The sequence below is a fragment of the Furipterus horrens genome, unplaced genomic scaffold (genome assembly GCF_987537825.1).
Source record: "Furipterus horrens unplaced genomic scaffold, mFurHor1.1.pri manual_scaffold_4, whole genome shotgun sequence".
Lineage (NCBI taxonomy): Eukaryota > Metazoa > Chordata > Mammalia > Chiroptera > Furipteridae > Furipterus > Furipterus horrens.
This window is the reverse complement of record NW_028327174.1, coordinates 36,983,057-37,000,027: the sequence shown is the minus strand read 5'-3', so window position 1 is coordinate 37,000,027 and position 16,971 is coordinate 36,983,057. Positions and strand designations below refer to the sequence as shown.

Sequence of the window (16,971 nt, the reverse complement as noted above, 5' to 3'; positions counted from 1 at the left end):
TGGTGCCTGTGCCTCATATACAGGCTGGGTGAAGAGTGGGCCACTGGCCATTCCCATCCTATGTCAATGACCTGTGCATCAATATGGCTCCTGGGAGCGTGATCAATGCAGAGCTGATGCCAGAGAAGAGTATGTGGCAGGTGGTATCTGAAAACTCTAGCACTGGTGGAAACTGCACTTACATTTAATACATGTTAGTTCATTGATTCATTAATTAATGCTTTTTGAGTACTTGCCCTCTTTAAGTGTTGTTACTAGGTGCTAAATATGAGGGGAGGTCCGCGCCAAAACAGAATTATCTTCTGGAGGGCGGGCCCCTTGTAGTACAGGCTTCCCCTGCTAGGTGAGTGTTCCAGGAACCCATCTGTATGAGGGTACTAGCTGGAGTTGTCGTGAGAGGCTGCGTTTTGCTTCAGCGAATTTTCTTTGAAGACTCTTTCAACATGTTTCCTCACTTTATGATGGGAGATTTATGAGTGTAACTAACCACACCAGGTTATGTTCACCAGTTTTTGACCAAAAACAGCATGACCCCTGTGTCCCACCCTCCCTATTCACCTGATCCCACCCCAAGAGACTTTTTCTTTGTTTATTTCCCTGGATGAAAACTATCATCATAGGGAACCATTTTGCCAATGTGGAAGATATGAAACAAAAATACGTCAGAAGCACTAAAAGGCATTAAAATCCACATGTTCAAAAATTGTTTTTAGCAGTGGGAAAAATGTCTTGATAAGTGTATTGCATCAAAGGGAGAGTACTTTGAAGGTGACAGAAGTTTGAACATGTAAGAATAAATACACAATTTTTTATAAATCCTGGGTTTTGGGGGGTCTCCCCCCCATGTAAAAGGTTTAATATGACATTTTTCTTGCTCTCACAGATATTTTGATCCAATCTTGGGAGGCTGTGTGTCATACAGGTGTTGTAACCAGACAGACCTAGATTCAAATCCTGACTTTACCATTTACAGTGGGACCATGAATGGACTACTTATCCTCACTCTACCTCAATTACTTCATGTATAAAAATGGGAATAACAATAATACCTGGATTATAAAGTAACTGTGAGGATTAAATAATAAAATATATATGAAGTGTTTAGCATAGTGCATGGAACATAGTAGTCATTAATAAACTATCATCCCATACACCAAAAAAGTTGTGGGTTCAATCCCAGTTCAGGGCACATACCTGGGTTGCAGGTTCCATTCCTGGTCCAGGAGGCAATGAATCAATGTTTCTCTCTCATATCGATGTTTCTCTCTCCCCCTCTTTTCCTCTCTCTCTAAAATCAATGGACATGTCCTCAGGTGAGGACAAAAAGAAAGAAAAGGAAAATAAAAAACATGACTGTTGTTATGTATTGGTATTTTTATATTATATGTATTGTTGTTGTTATATTATTAGTGAATAACAACAATTATTACTGTTATTAATGTTATTATTTACATTTGTGCTTTCGTTGTGCTAAAGAGGATGGAATTTTTCTGAACATCATATGCACTAAAGCTAAGTATAACCGTATGTGCAAAACCACTGAAGGATTGATGTGTTCATAGTCTTGAGGTCAAAAAGTGTTCATTACTCTCTTTTCCTCAACACCTTTCACACAAGCATATGAAAGTTTGAGTGTTAGGGGGTATGAAGGTCTCAGAAACCCCTGGATAATTCTCCCACAAGCCAGCCATACTCTCACCTGGAGAGATTACCTCAGTCTGAGAGGTAAGACTGCACCTTTCCAAATCAAAGAAAACATCACTCACTTTTCAAAGGGATTAGTAACATTAAAAAAATCCCTCAAAGCCAGGGGCTGTTAAGTCACTTGATCTACTATGAAAAAAATTTTTTCCCTTTGTGCCTCTCTGATCATGTCTTGAGGGAGAAAATGTGAATATGAGGAACAAATTAAGCCTGTATCCACACACAGGAGCATAAACTGTGCAGCGTGGGCAGAATGTCAGATGTGTATGAGGCTTCTTATTAGTCAAGTGCTCTTCATTAGGTAAACTCAAATGTTGCAAGAGACACTACTGCTTGGTATTATTTCGGAAAGCAAAATAATCATGCCAACCCCAACATTTGGTAAAGCAGTAGTTTAACCACCAAAAGAACTCCCTTAATTCAAACAAACATAACTTCATCCTCCTCCTAGGTCCAAATTTCACTCAACTCCTTTTAATTATGTACTTGATGACAAATCCATTAAACCTTTATTTGCTGCCATTTAATTTCAAGATGTCAGCTGCCCATAAATTCAATGAGATTTCTCTGCATCCACTTAAAGAAATTTTTAAAATCACTTGATTTTTTAAAAGCAAACTACACTTTGCAAAGTGATGATCTCATTCACTCTTCCCTCTCCTATTCAGTTCCCCTTCTCAGATTTGAATCTAAGAGTCTTGCACAATAAGAAAGGTATATGCAATAGAACAATAGATTGGGTTAATTCAGTGGCTCATTGATGCCACTGAGTACCCAGGCTAAATCTATCTGTGGTTTCTATAGGCCTTGTCCTAATGGTTATCAGCCCAAACTAGACTGTACATTCCCTCCATGCTTGCAAGATGATCAAAGGAATTTAAAGCATCAAATCTGTGCACAGTGACATCCAAAAAAAAAAGGGTATCTTTCCTCCCTAGTCTCTCCCTCTTTAATATAAAGGGAACTTTTGCTCAGAAAACCCTTCCTTCCCCTAGTAGAAATACTTCCAAGTCTCACTGTTCAGAATTGAATGACATCTTTACATCTAAACCAATCACTGGCAAAGGGGATCAGGGCTACTGTGGCCACTATGATTGGTTTAGACCAATTAGGATCTGATCTGAAGTTGTATAGGACAAGTGTAGACACCTGAACAGTAATAGGGGGAAGCAAGGAATGGTGGCTGGATAAGCACTGCTACATTATTCTGTACTTTTGTCTTATTTGTTAAGCAAAATCACTTGGAGATTGGTCTATATCAGTAAAAATCAGTGCAAATTGAGGGGAAATAGAGGAAAAGCACTTTTCCCAAGCATTCAAGTTCAAACAAAAACCATGTGTCACTTGGTTAGTATATAACTATTGTGTGACATTGAATATTAATGAGTCTCCTAAAACCCATGTAGAAAAAGAGATTCACAAATTGACGTTAAAATTAAAACTAAAGTGGTTTCACATTTCATGAAGTATGCCAAAATCAAAACTGGTCTCTTAGGTTACTAACAGGCCCTCTAAAGACATAGGGGATATCCTCCCTCACACCTGCCCACCCTTGCACACACACACAATCCCCCACTGCAAACTAAATGTCCTGTGGGCAGTTTCTACTAGTTCTGCTTGGCCATAGGCCTGGGGCTCTTAATTTAAAGATAGCATCTCATCCAGTCCCAAGCCAAGGAATGCAGCCTTAGGTTCGATTCCACCAGCCAGTGAATTTAATTTTGCTTCCTTTGGACCCAATAAGTCCTGTACATGGTTCCCACCAATCTGCTCTCACCTCTGTAGCCTAGGGCAGTTATACAGTCTATATAAATGAATTTAGTCGTAACTGGGAAAGACACTTGCCATACATGGAACATGTCTTTCTCTTCTTCCTTTAATCCTTTTTTAGATGCAAATCTCTCACAGATCCAGTCCTTTTCCTCCTTAGTGATTACCTACCCCTTTTAAATCTGACTCCCTCACCCTGGATATAGCTTCTTCCTCTTCGGCCTTTAGCATTCAGAGCAAAATAATCACTCTCAGGAAAAGTTTCTTAGTAATTATGATACATTGTTAGTATCCCACTTTCAAATAGACAATTTACTGATTTTACATATGTATATAAAAAATAATGTAATGTTTATATAAAATATATAAATGTCTCTGTAGTCCTAGTTTAGTCTTTCCTCTTGTGGATCTTACATTTCAAGGGGAAGAGACCGATAAACAATAAACCTAACAAATGAGTAAATTATATATTACATTAGAAGTCATGGCAAAATATAGAATGAAGAGAGCAATTAGGAAAATTGGACTAGGGATGGGAGGATTGCAATTTTAAACATGATGTTTGTGCAAGTTCCATTAAAATGGTGACTTTTTAAAAATTGATAAAATTCACATACCATAAAACTTATCATTTTAAAGTGTACAATTCAGTGATTTATAGTATATTCAGAAGGTTGCGCAACCATCACCACTATCAAATTCCAGAATACTGTATTTTATCTTGTCTCTATGGGTTTGCCACCAATCTGCATGTCTTATATGGACATTCATATAAATGGACTCATATAATATGTGGCCATTCGTGTCTGGCTTCTTTCACTTAGCACAATAGTTTCAGGGGTCACTGACATTGTAGATGCATCAGTACTTCATTTTTTGTGTGGTTGAATAATATGTCATTGTGTTACAGAACTCCTCGGATGCTCCAATTGAGAACAAAACCCACGGGCTGTTTAGTTAGGGGCCCGATTGCCCGCCGCCAGAATTATAACTCTCAATACCAGAGTTTAGTGAAAAGAAAAAGAATTGTTTATTTAACAGTTATATAGATTTAGATTATTTGCGGATTTCTGCTGTTAAGTCTTATGTTCTTTAACACACTCATAAACACATATCCTTTCCTCCCCCCTACCAAACCTGGCCAGTCTTAGGAAGGTCAGAACACCGTTTCCCTACTTTCCAAACACAGTTCAGCTTTACCAGCAGCTGCCAATCACTCAGTTCTGATTGGGAGGTCCTTTCTGTGCTGTGGTGCCCTCCAGCTCTCAATGCAGAACCTCCTGGATTCTCAGCCTCCTTGTAAACTGCCTTCTTCCTGCAAACCGCATCGATCTCCTCTCCTTCTCAAAACCGCATGGCGAGAGCCTCTTCTTAAAGCAGCCTGGAGGCCCCCTCCTCCAAGCCACATGGAGGGAGCACAGAGAGCGAGAGAGAGCTAAAATGTCCGCAGCTGCTTATATATCCCTGACTGTATCCTCTGATGCAGTGGGTGTTGCAAACAGTTCTGACCATTCACAGAACCTTATGTAGGCTCTGTCTGCTTTTTCCATACCATCTCCTGGTTCAAGACCCCTCTCACCTACCTGAGGCCTTGGAAGCATCCTAGCAATTTTGCATAAGAAAGACACTAGCCGCCAGCCTCAGGCATGTGGAGGCATTCTGAATGCTGCTTCCTTCTCCCCATCCCCCAGCCGCAAACTCTGGGGATTTTTGGACTCCCCTGTTTCTGTAACAGTTGTATGAGGTGACCTGAAAAGGACCAGGCCAGAGCAGGTCTGCCTCTGGCCAGCCTGCAGTGTGTGGGTTCTTAACTTCATGGAGGAAATATTTCACAACACTAGTCCAGGTGACTTTAAGAGTATGTTTATTAAAGCTGGGACAGTGAAGCAAAAAAAGGTTTAGGGTAGAAGAGGCACCAGGAGAGAAACTCAGCTGGGCTGCTTTGGTTCTCTAAAAATATTGTAGGAAAGAAGTGAGCCAAGGCAGGGCTGCTGTCTGCTCACCAGAGAGTCAGAGAATAGGGGGCCTTGGAGACAACAGGTTCAGGCGGTTAGCCCCGGATACGCTGCCACTGCTCATTGCTCTCCTTGCTGCAAGTCTCGCAAGTCTCCGGGATATTTACAGTTTAGGAGCTGCATGCCCATGGGGGAGGAAGAAAGGAGGGAAGGGCACACACAGGCCTGCTCTCTGGAGGGAGAGCGCAGGGCTGGGCCCTTGGTCTGGAGGGTTTTACAGGCTGGGAATTTAGGGGAGGTCTTGGGGAAGGACCTCAATATTCATCAGCTTTTCTAGGTGTATTCTTTCAGGGTCGTGGACTCCACTGATTGGTCGGCACCAGTCATTGCAGCTGGTCCTAGTGTTGCCCACCTGGTCTTGCTGCTTTCTGGGCCTGAAGCTGAAATACAACTGAAGCCTGGATGTCATATCCAGGGAGGAAAAGTCAGGGGGTTTAAACAGTGTGGCCAGCGATATGCCAGGGTAGGAAGGCAACCCTGGGGGTGAGGTCTGACACCAGTTTTACCTGATGCTTTCCACCCTGGTGACCTGTAGCTGGCTATAAATTTTTCAGCCTGTTTGTTTAACAATATTTCTCATTTTCCTCATTCTATTTGCCAAGGAATTTTCCTAGAATTTCACTATCCTTTCTAATGGATGTACCATGTTTTGTGTATTTACTCATCAGTTGATGTATATTTGGATTATTTCTGCTTTTAGCTATTATGAAATGCCACTGCAAACATTCATATACAGGTATTTGTGTGGACTAATGTTTGCAGTTCTGTGGGGCATATATACCTAGGAGTAGAATTACTGAGTCATATGGCTATATAATTTTACATTACCAACAGCAATATGTCAAGGTTCCAATTTCTTCACATCCTCACCCACACTTGTTACTATCTGTCTTATTATAGCCAAGAAGATGACATTTGAGCTAACATTTGAAGGCTCTGTAGTAAAGCATCATGTGGCTAGTCAGGGGACAGACTGCCAAGCAGAGGAGCCAGCCAGGGCAAAGCCCTTGAGGTAAGGTGTGCCTGATGTACTCCAGAACGGTAAGGTGGACAGCGGAAAGGAGTGGTATGATCAAAGGAGGTGAGAGAACTAATGGAGGGCCAAACGCAGGTAGTTCAAGGCCATTGTAAGGACATTGGCTTTTACTCTAAAACAAATAAGTTGCCATTGAAGGGTTCTAGAGCAGAGAAGTGATGTGATTTGACAAAATAACTGTCACTCTGATTGCTGAAGTATACAAGTATGTGGACAAGGATGGAATCAGGGAGGATCAAAGAGAGAAATAGTAGATTTTTGAAATAATCTACTGTGGCCTGTAGGGCAGTTGGTATCTCACCAGTGCCAACTGGTGAGAAGGACTTCAATTCTGCATGTTTTAAGGTAGAACCAACAAGATTTCCTGCCAGACTGTGAGTGGAACATGAGAAAGAAAGGAGTCAAAATTTGCAGTTCACTGATTTTTTGCTTCAAGATATCATATATCAAGAAATATACTCAAATTCATTTCTTCCCTATTAAGTTCTTCCTAGGGGATTTCAAATGTTTAAAAAATATATTGTCCAAGGTAATTGATAATTATAATAATAATACTCAAATCTATTAATAATCCAATTATCTCATGACACAGGTAATATTTTCCTCAATTTATACATGTGTAAACAAAAACGCAATTCACAGCTGATAGCTTCCCTAAGTTTTGTCCCCTTTTCAAGTTAAGACCAACCAGAAAAAGTCAAATATGTCCCCCTAACCATTATATAGGGTGCACTGCTTCTAGTTAGCCTACCTACATCTTCCCTATGACAACAGCCTCCAAACAAGGCATACCTGAAGGCTTTCTCTTTCTCTGCTATAAAGCTTTCCCACTTCCCTGCCTTCCTGGAGACTGCGTTACATCACAAGTGATGGAGGCCTGCTCTCGTGCCACAGTGCACTCAGAGTGCGGAGCCTTTGCTTATTCTCTCGTTTGGTTAGTTTTCATTTATTTTCACAGGTGTCTTAGGTCAAGTTTTCCAGGAAATAGACTTTGAAATGATGGCTTGAGTGTAGGCTTACTGGGAAACACTCCCAAGATCATCACCTGTGAAGAAGATGATGGGACCAGGACTGGGCAGAGGGAGAAGCTAAATTGTGACACAGTTGCACTAGTGGCTATGACTGATCCCATGAGTAGCTCTGAGTCTGGGATGACCCTTCAGAAATGTACCCTGGTCTGGAACAGTCACTGAATGCAAGTTACCGTTGGGAAAGGAGGGGAGCTTTAGGTGAAGCAGGTCTCTTTAAGCAAAGGCAGGTCTAAGGGAGGATACTAGCTGTGAACGCTCAGCAGCCAACACTCTAGGCAGCTGGGGAAGGAGAGCTTGGATTCCTTGGCGCAAAGGGGGATTAGATGATCCCACCAAACATACACTTGTCAGCAGATTAACTCATTTTTGAATCCAAGTTTAAAGCTCTTTTCACTACATCATAGCTGTCTTCACTCAAAAAAAAAAAAAAAAAAAATGAAGACTTTCTGACCACTCATTTTTCCCCTCCTAGTCCAAAACCAAGACCGCATTTGCAAAATGATTCTGACATTTTTAGTATGTGATTTTGAACATATCCTTTGACTCAATTGAATATGGCATTTAAAAGATCTGAAGTAAGACCCCACCAAGCAAAAAAGTTGGCTGAATTACCACATGTAGACATTTATATCAGCATAGTATTACAGTACTTTATGAAATGTTTTCTTGAATAGAGTAGCACATTGTTCTAGCTTTCCAGCTTGAGATGCTGACAAATTGAAAATAAATTTTATGTGAAAATGGTATCATTCCCCCTTTAAAGATATTCATTCCCCAGGGAAAATTATTCTGTCTTAGTCAAAACTCTAATAAGATGTATCTTGAAAGTTAGTAAAATATTTATTCTTTCAAAGAATCAGGTTTCCTACCTTACTTTATTCATAGTGTTATGTGATTATTACAATACCTTTAGCCTTATTTGAGCTACTTAATGCCCCTTTTGGATTTTTAAGTCAGTTGGTACTGTATCTGGCAATAGGAATTTACCTAAAGACTTTTTTTTTTAAAGTACACCAACTTATGTCTACAGATTGATGTGAGTAGTCCCTTTATTTGTAAACAAGGTTAGCTATGACTTTTTTTATAAGTCTGTCTGTCAGCATATCCTCTCACCATCACAAGATCTTTTGAATCATTACTCATTGTTCCCTTTCTCTGTCTCCTGGAAATCCCCTCACCCATTCCCCAGCCTCTCCCCTCCCCTCCAAAGTTTGTCACCTCTTGGTTAATTTCCTATGGGGTCTCAGCCAAATTGTAATCTCTTTTGTCCATAGCATAACATGGTAGTCCTTAAGCTTTTGAGTCCTCAGAATTGTTAGGGGAAACTATTAGAAGATATTAGAGATTCATCCTTGATCTTAAGAATCAGAATTTCTGCTCAGACAAATGTATAATTATAGTTAAATGTTTCTTTGTGGGGACCACTCACAGGCAAATTTCACATTTCTATCAACTGATATAATTTCCTGACTGTAGAAGATTGAGCTAAAAGTGGCATTTGGAATTGGTTCTTTTCTAACATTGTGTATATAATAGTAGTCTATGAAAACTGATTTTCCCAGCAGAAATACATTTGTATGATAAGATATATCAGAATGGAAACATAAATACAAAGAAAGGCAACTGGTTTGGGAAAAATTGCTGTGGAAGAATTGGAAAGACATGGTGATTTCTGGAATGTTAAAGCAAAAAGACAGTAAAGGAGTTGAAGGTTACTTCAAGGAAGTGAGAAGATGACACTGGAAAAAAAGGCTATGATGTAAAGTTATTTTTAAATATTTTATTTACTTATTTTTAGAGCAAGGGGAAAGGAGGAAGAAAGGGAGAGAGAGAAGCATCATTGCGTGGTTGCCTCTTGTGCACCTCTCAACTGGGGACCTGGCCTGCAACCCAGGCATTTGCCCTGACTGGGAATCAAACAGGCGTCCCTTTGGTTTGAAGGCTGGTGTTCAATCCACTGAGCCACACTAGCCAGGGCTGATGTAAATTATAGAACAAATATTAAATGTAGCACTGGAAGAGGTGTGGGGAGTTTACAAAGATAAGAACACACAACTTAATTTCATTTCTTGAGTATCTACTATGTGCACTGTGTTGTCCTAAAGTGTACCAAGACATGGTTCCAAAATATACATTTGGGGACTTCCGGCCAAGATGGGGGCTTAGACAGACATGCTGTGTCTCCCTCCACATCTAAGAAGAAATACAACTACCTCAAAACTAGAGATACCAGAAGTTCCAGAAAATCAGGATGCATGGAAGTCCAACAAACAAAGATACAAAGAAGGAATACTCACCCAGACATGTAGGAGGGGCGGAGCAAGGGTACAGAGGATTCGGTGTGGTGGCAGCAGCAACATTGACAGTGGCAGGCAGGTGGAAAGTGCAGTCACACATTTTAAAAAGTCAGGAGAGACACCTGGAGAGCACTACCAGCACCAGACCAGACCTCGCAGCACCGGGGAAAATTAAGCCTCATTGCTTCTGACTGTGCAGAGCAGTGGGGGCTGGGGCAGAGGAAGAAACTTCTGGTCTCTCAGTAGAGTCCACTAGTTTAAAGGGCCCCCAAAGTCCTAGAACATCTGCAGACCCATCCACTCTGGGAACAATGGCCAGGGCAACAAATAGAGAGGCGCCAGTCCCATATGGGAAGTGGAAGAAGTGACTGGGAAAGGAGTGAGTGCTGAGCAAGAGGCATTGTTCTGTCTCAGACCCCTCCCTGTCATACAGCACCACAATGTGGTGAAACAGGTCACCCTGTACTGATGAATACTTAAGGCTCTGCCCCCTTACAATGTAACAGGTGCAACAGCTCTACCTAAGACACAGAGGTAAGCAAACACAGGAGCCTGTCAAGATGAGGAGACAGAGAAGTATGGTCCAAAAGAGGGAACAGATCAAGGTTCCAGTGGGAGAACTAAGAGATGAGGAGATAGCCAACCTAACAAACGCAGAATTCAAAACACTGGTGATAAAGATGCTCACAGGCTCGACAGATATGCTTAAGTATGGCGAATGCATAAGGGAAGAAGTGAGGGCTATGTTAAATGAAATGAAGGAAAATTCACACAACATCAATGGTGAAAAGAAGGAAACCAGGACTCAAATCAATGATTTGGAACATAAGAAAGAAAAAAACAGTCAACCAGTACAAAATGAGGAAACAAGAATTGAAAAAAAATGAGGAGAGGCTTGGGAACCTCTGGGACAACTTTAAACATGCCAATATCCAAACCATAGGGGTGCCAGAAGGAGAAGAAGAAGAGTGAGAAATTGAAAGCTAATGTGAGAAAATAATGAAGAAAAACTCCCCAAATTTGGTGAAGGAAATAGTCATACAAGTCCAGGAAGTACAGAGAGTCCCAAAAAGGCTAGACCCAAAAAGGACCACACCAAGACACATCATAATTTAAATGCCAAAGTTTAAAGAATAAAGAGAGAATCTTAAAAGTAGCAAGAGAAAAGCAGAGTTACCTACAAAGGGGTGCCTATAAGACTATCAGCTGACTTCTCAAAAGAAACTTTACAGGCAAGATGGGGCTGGCAAGAAGTAATCAAAGTGATGAAAAGCAAGGACCTACAACCAAGATTACTCTATCCAGCAAAGTTATCATTTAGAATGAAAGGGCAGAAAAAGTGCTTCCCAGACAAGGTGAAGCTAAAGGAGTTTCATCATCACCAAGCCATTATTATATGAAATATCAAAGGGACTTACTGAAGAAAAATACAAAAATTATGAACATTAAAATGACAACAAACTCACACCACTCAACAACTGAATCTAAAAAATAAAAACAAAATCCAGCTAAACAAACCAGAATAGGAACAGAATCATAGGTATGGGGATTGTTTGGAGGTTGGTTATCAGCTGGGAGTGGGAAAGGGGAGAAATGGGAAATGATGCAGGGACTAAGAAACATAATTGGTAGGTACAAAATAGACAGGGAGAAGTTAAGAATAATATAGGAAAGGGTGAAGCCAAAGAACTTATATGCACAACCCATGGACATGAACAAAGGGAGGTGGGATTGCTGGAGGGAAGAGGCGTACTGGGCAGAGGGGAGCAAAAGGAAAAAAATTGGGACTAGTGTAACAACATAACCAATGAAATATACTGTAAAAATGTGTGTGTGGGGGGGATGTACATTTGTATTGGATTTAGCTGGGGAGATTGTTAAGAATAAAATTCCTGAAACCCATGCTAGCTCTATTGTATCTAAATTTCTGGGGTTGGGATTGAAAATCTTTAATGTATAAAGTTCCCAAGTGATTCTGATTCATGCAATGAAATGATTAGTACTTGGGAATCACTGTACCAAGAGACCACAAAAATGAGTGAGGCATAGTGTTCATCTTTAAGGAATGTACAAACCAGTCTATTGAGCGATATGCTCTACCAACTTTCTTGACTGCCTCATATATGTGGCTTCTGTTTAATTCATGATATCTTTTCTCTGAAATAACTTTTCTCCCTCTCTGCCATGAAAAGATTATCCATCCTTCAAGATCCATTCAAATGTGAGAATTGGAACTTTGTTCCACAATCTCTGTCACCACTCTTCCAACTCCACATCCATCACACAACCAAATATAAAAGCTACCCTTAGAATATTTACTTCACGCATCATCTGCTTTTCATCCCCGTTCCCAACCCTTGAGCACATCTGAACCACTGAATGCCCTTTTAATTAGTCTTTCACACTCCATCTGCTCTCGTACCACAATTTTTTCTTTATGGTTCTGTTAATCTTGCACAATTCAATTATAATAACCATTCACATTGAAAATAAAGTTTACTATTTCCTTGTTACCTACAAAGTTAGGCATGAAAATGCTCCAGTCTCGCATTTAAAACGACTGCATCAATTAGACTTCCTTTGATTATAAGCAGCAGAACAACTCTGGCTAACGTAAACAGAAGAAGACACGGGTTAGTTTACGAAATTGAAGTTCCAATCGTTTCCCTTTTTTGTACGATTCTCAAGATGCTCATTCTTAGAGATTGTCTGATTCAACATATTTCCAACTCTTATTAACATGGCAACAGAGAATATCAACTGAAAGACCGCCTATAATGATGCTCACTGGGGAAAGATGCTTATTTCAAAGCAAAATTAGGGTGCTATTAGGAAAAACATAAGTGAGTGTTAGGGAGAAAAACTAAGAAATGCCCACTGCACTCAAAGTATGGCCCCCGTCCAATTTAAGTAAAATTGGAAACAATGGAGAGGAATTCTGTGCTTCCTTTTCTGAGACATCAGAGGTCAAATGGGTGAAGTAACCATGGAAGCTAATACTGTACCTGATAGTCTCGGCATCCTCGGCGTTGGGGAAAGTGAGAGGCTAGTGGTTTGAAGTAAATGTTTTAACCAATGTGTGGAATTATTCAAGAAGTCATTGTGCGTTTAAGTGCACAGTTAAGCCATTTTCTTTTCTTTTTCTGTCTGTGATCAACCAATTTCCACATGACTACAATGTCCTTTGCCAAACACCCTATAGTATTTTATGTTTAAATAAGTTAGTCATCATGATACAAGAACAGCCAGAATTTTATCGGGGAGAAAAACAGTAGGGTAACAGCAGCTTCTGCATCTTTAGGAGGGTAACAAATCTTCCACTTCCAAATTTAAGAAAGGCACAATCATCTCCCGTAGTTCCCACATTCTTCGGCGCCCAAGCATTGTAGGGAGCACCCTTTCAAAGATAAACGTAGCATCAAAAAATAGTATGTAACATGAAAGTCCCATGAAGGTGAGGACGTAAAACATGATGAAAATCCTCAGTGCACGTTTCCTACAAGGAAAGAACACATCTGTATTAAGAACATTCTAAAGAAAACAACACTGAAGTGATTCCTGGCTCCTCCACCCAGGTAGCTCTATAACTTCAAGTTAAGTAACTGAATTTCTCTTGACCTTAGCTGACATCTGCAAAGGGAACCCAGAGTAGATGAGTGCTGGAGTTCGTCTTGGGGCTGGCACTGGAAGTCTAAGATTTGATAGACCTGAAACAATGAAACCCTCGGTACCGTGAGGTCTTTCCTCTGCAATGTTCTTCTGCAGTTATGGCCATCTTTACCTCACCTATGAGGTCGATCATGCCTAGTTGGGAGAAAATAAAGGCACAGGGCCTAGATGTTCCTCAGGACATAATACGTGCAGATGAAGTTCAGCTCTCTCTATCACATATTTTGTCTTGACATCAGACTTGCCCTTCTAAAGTAATAGAAACTTTTCCAAGTCTTTGAGCACTCTACCTTCTGGGCTGTACCTATGACATTTTTTATTTATTTGCTTTTAAGTCCTTGCATGATTATTTTCTAATTAAAAATGCAATACATGATTAGGGTAGAAGAGCTGGAAAATCCAGAAAAACACCAGGAAGAAGAGAAGTGTCACAGATAATCCAGTTACCTGGAGATAATTACCATCTCTAATACATTTCAGAAGAGAAAATCTAGAGCATAATTAAAGCTAACTATGGATATATTTTGTGCCCCAACTCAGTGGATTCTATAAACCTCAGCCATGTTTCTTGGCATTAGTGCCACTGGCTGTCTCTTGGTAGATATATAAATAATTGCTTCTACTTCACACATTTATTAAAGAGCCTATGTTATTAAAATACTCCGTTAAGACGAGGCTTTGAGGATATGGAGCAGAGATGTCCTGACCTCAAGCAGCACTAAATGTAGATCTGGTCTTTCTTTCTTTTCTTTTTTCTTTCATCCTTACTGTATTTTTTTCTATTTGTTCTTTCTTATAAAAACAGTTTACTACCAAATATATTTAGTAAATAAATTTTATTACTCTAAAACTAGGCATTTTATAAGTACTAAACTGGAACATTTTCAAGAAATATATTTAACTTTCATTTTCTAAGAGGAAAATAATTTTTCTAAATTACAGATAATTTAGAAAACTGAGCTCCCCCCACCTTTTTCTGTTCTTTCTTTCTTCCTTTCACTCATTCTTTCTTTCTTTTTTTTTTTGCTTGGTTGTTTGTTGTTGTTGTTAGAATGTGTCCTTCAGTTTTTTTCTTTCCTACAGTGAAAACTCTAGGTTACTCCAACTAGGGACTGAACCCACAATGTAGGCACGTGCCCTGACCAGGAATCGAACCGGCGATTGTTTGCTTTGTGGGATGATGCCCAACCAACTGAGCCACACCAGTCTCAGGCCTTTTCCTTAGCAAAACATTATAGCTGCTAAATCAAAATAAGTTTTTTAATGATATTTCATGCACAGAACCAAAAATTAGTGTCATTAGCAATTTTATTTTGAATTTATCTCCTGTAGAAAATAAAAACATTCTTTTGAGATTTGAAAACTCTATCTCTCTATCTATCAAGCCCTGACATGCATAAAATCTTTAATCTTTTCCAAAACATTCACATCACTGTGGTGAATACACAGGGAAGACCTATATGGGAGCTGAGGGTTTGGTGATAATACAGTATAGGAAGAGACCACCCTCTGAAGCTAAAAAACAGCAAAACTGATACATAATGATTGACTAAGCCTGCAAAATACACCTCCTCAAAAAGATCATGTATAAATACGCCTAGTAGAAGTAGTAGGTTTCCAGTTCTCTGCAACAGATTGGTCCGAGCTTTGGGAAATCTTCACTAGGATGTAATGATGTGATGAAAGATGACTTAACTCAACTGGATTATAATCTGCCCATATAACACAATTCAGTGATAACTGAAAGGTATTCACTTATTTATTTGTTCATTTGTTTTTGAAGTATCATTCGCATGCCATAAAACTTATCCTTTAACGTGTACCATTCAGTGGCTTTTAGTTTATTCATAAGCTTGTGCAATCATCACCACTATCTAATTTCAGGAAGTTTTTATCACCCCAAAAAGAAAGCCTGTACCCATGAACAGTCACTTCCTGTTTCCCATTACCCTCGGGCCTGCCAACCACTAATATCTTTTCAATCTATATGGATTTTCCTGTTTTGAACATTTCATATGAATGGAATCATATAGTGTGTGGCCTGTGTCTGACTTCTTTCACTTCTTTCAATGACCATCTATGTTATAGCATGTATCAGTAGTTTATCCTCTTTTGTGGCTGAAAATACTCCATTGAACTGATATACCACATTTTGTTTACCTGTTCATCAATTGATGGACATTTATATTGTCTCTACTTGTTAACTATTACAAATAAGGCTACAGTGAACATTTGTTGTGGAGGTTTTTGTGCACATGTGTTTTCAATTCTTTTGGGTGCGTATCCAAGAGTGGGTCATATGGTAGCTCTATATTTAACACTTTCAGGAACTGCCAAGCTGTTTCCAAAGTGGCTGCACCATTTTACAATCCCATTAGTAATATCGGAGGGTTCTGAATTTTCCACATGCTTGTTATTGTCTGTTCTTTTTATAGTTATCTTAGTGGTGTAAAGTGGTGCCTTGTGATTTTGATTTGCATTTTCCTAATGACCAATAACATTGAACACCATTTTATGTGCTTCTTGGCCATTTGTGTATCTTCTTTTAAAGAAATGTCTATTCAAATCCTTCATTCATTTAAAAAATTAGGTTGGCTGTCTTTTTGTTGTTGAGTTGTAAGAATTCTTTATATATTCTGGATACTGGAATCCTTAATTTACGCGGTTCCAAAAAAAATTGATTCTGACAATTTTTTCCCAACTCTCTTCCTGATTTTATGGAATAGAAGACAGATTTAAAATAATTTAATTGCAATAATATGCTGTGGCTCTATGTCAGGGTTACATGCGAAGTGTAGTGAGAACACAGAAGAGAAAGCTGAAGATTCCCTTTGGGTTGTTGGTTAGGGATAGTGAATAAGAATAGATTCAGGATATATATGATTGTGTGGCATCTCTAGAAAGGAATTCAAAGAGTCAGAATTTGCCAGTATATATGTCTTCAATCCTGTACAAGGGAGAGGCATCTTGCTCAGCAAACAGAGGTTTTTCAAAGCTGCTAAGCAGGTATGTGTCTTTGTGGAGGTGGCTGCACCACAGTTTGCAGACACCATCCTTTAAGATTTATGTACATATCGTTATCTAATGCAATAAGAAATATACATATATATGTATATCGTCGGCGGCGGCGGCAGCCGTCCGTCTCGAGAGACGATGGTGTAGCTTCTTAAGAGTCTATCTGCACCGCCGAGAATGGTTGTGCAGTCCGACTCGGGAGTGACACGGTATCTGTCTCCTCCCGTGTTGAATCGACATCTTGCGATGACGCTGGAGTGTCCTGTCCAGTGAAGCTGAAGCTACAGAGCCTGGGCAGGGTGATATGGAGGGTCTGCTGTTGCCCATGCAGCAGACCCCCCCTCTCTTCGCAGCTGAAGGGTCCAAGGGAAAGACGGAGTCAATACAGCTTGGCTTCAGGTGCGCCGCAGGAGTTGCCGGTGTTGACTACAACG

General features: G+C 39.9%; 1 protein-coding gene across 1 annotated transcript in view; it reads right to left on the bottom strand.

Annotated features, from left to right (window-relative positions):
- Positions 1 to 13,103: 13,103 nt before the first annotated feature.
- Positions 13,104 to 16,971, bottom strand: part of SMCO2 (single-pass membrane protein with coiled-coil domains 2) — an 85,146-nt gene continuing 81,278 nt past the window's right edge. The window contains 1 exon segment of the mRNA XM_090272959.1: positions 13,104 to 13,349. Coding sequence (XP_090129085.1) covers positions 13,151 to 13,349 — 199 coding nt within the window. The 3' untranslated portion in view covers positions 13,104 to 13,150.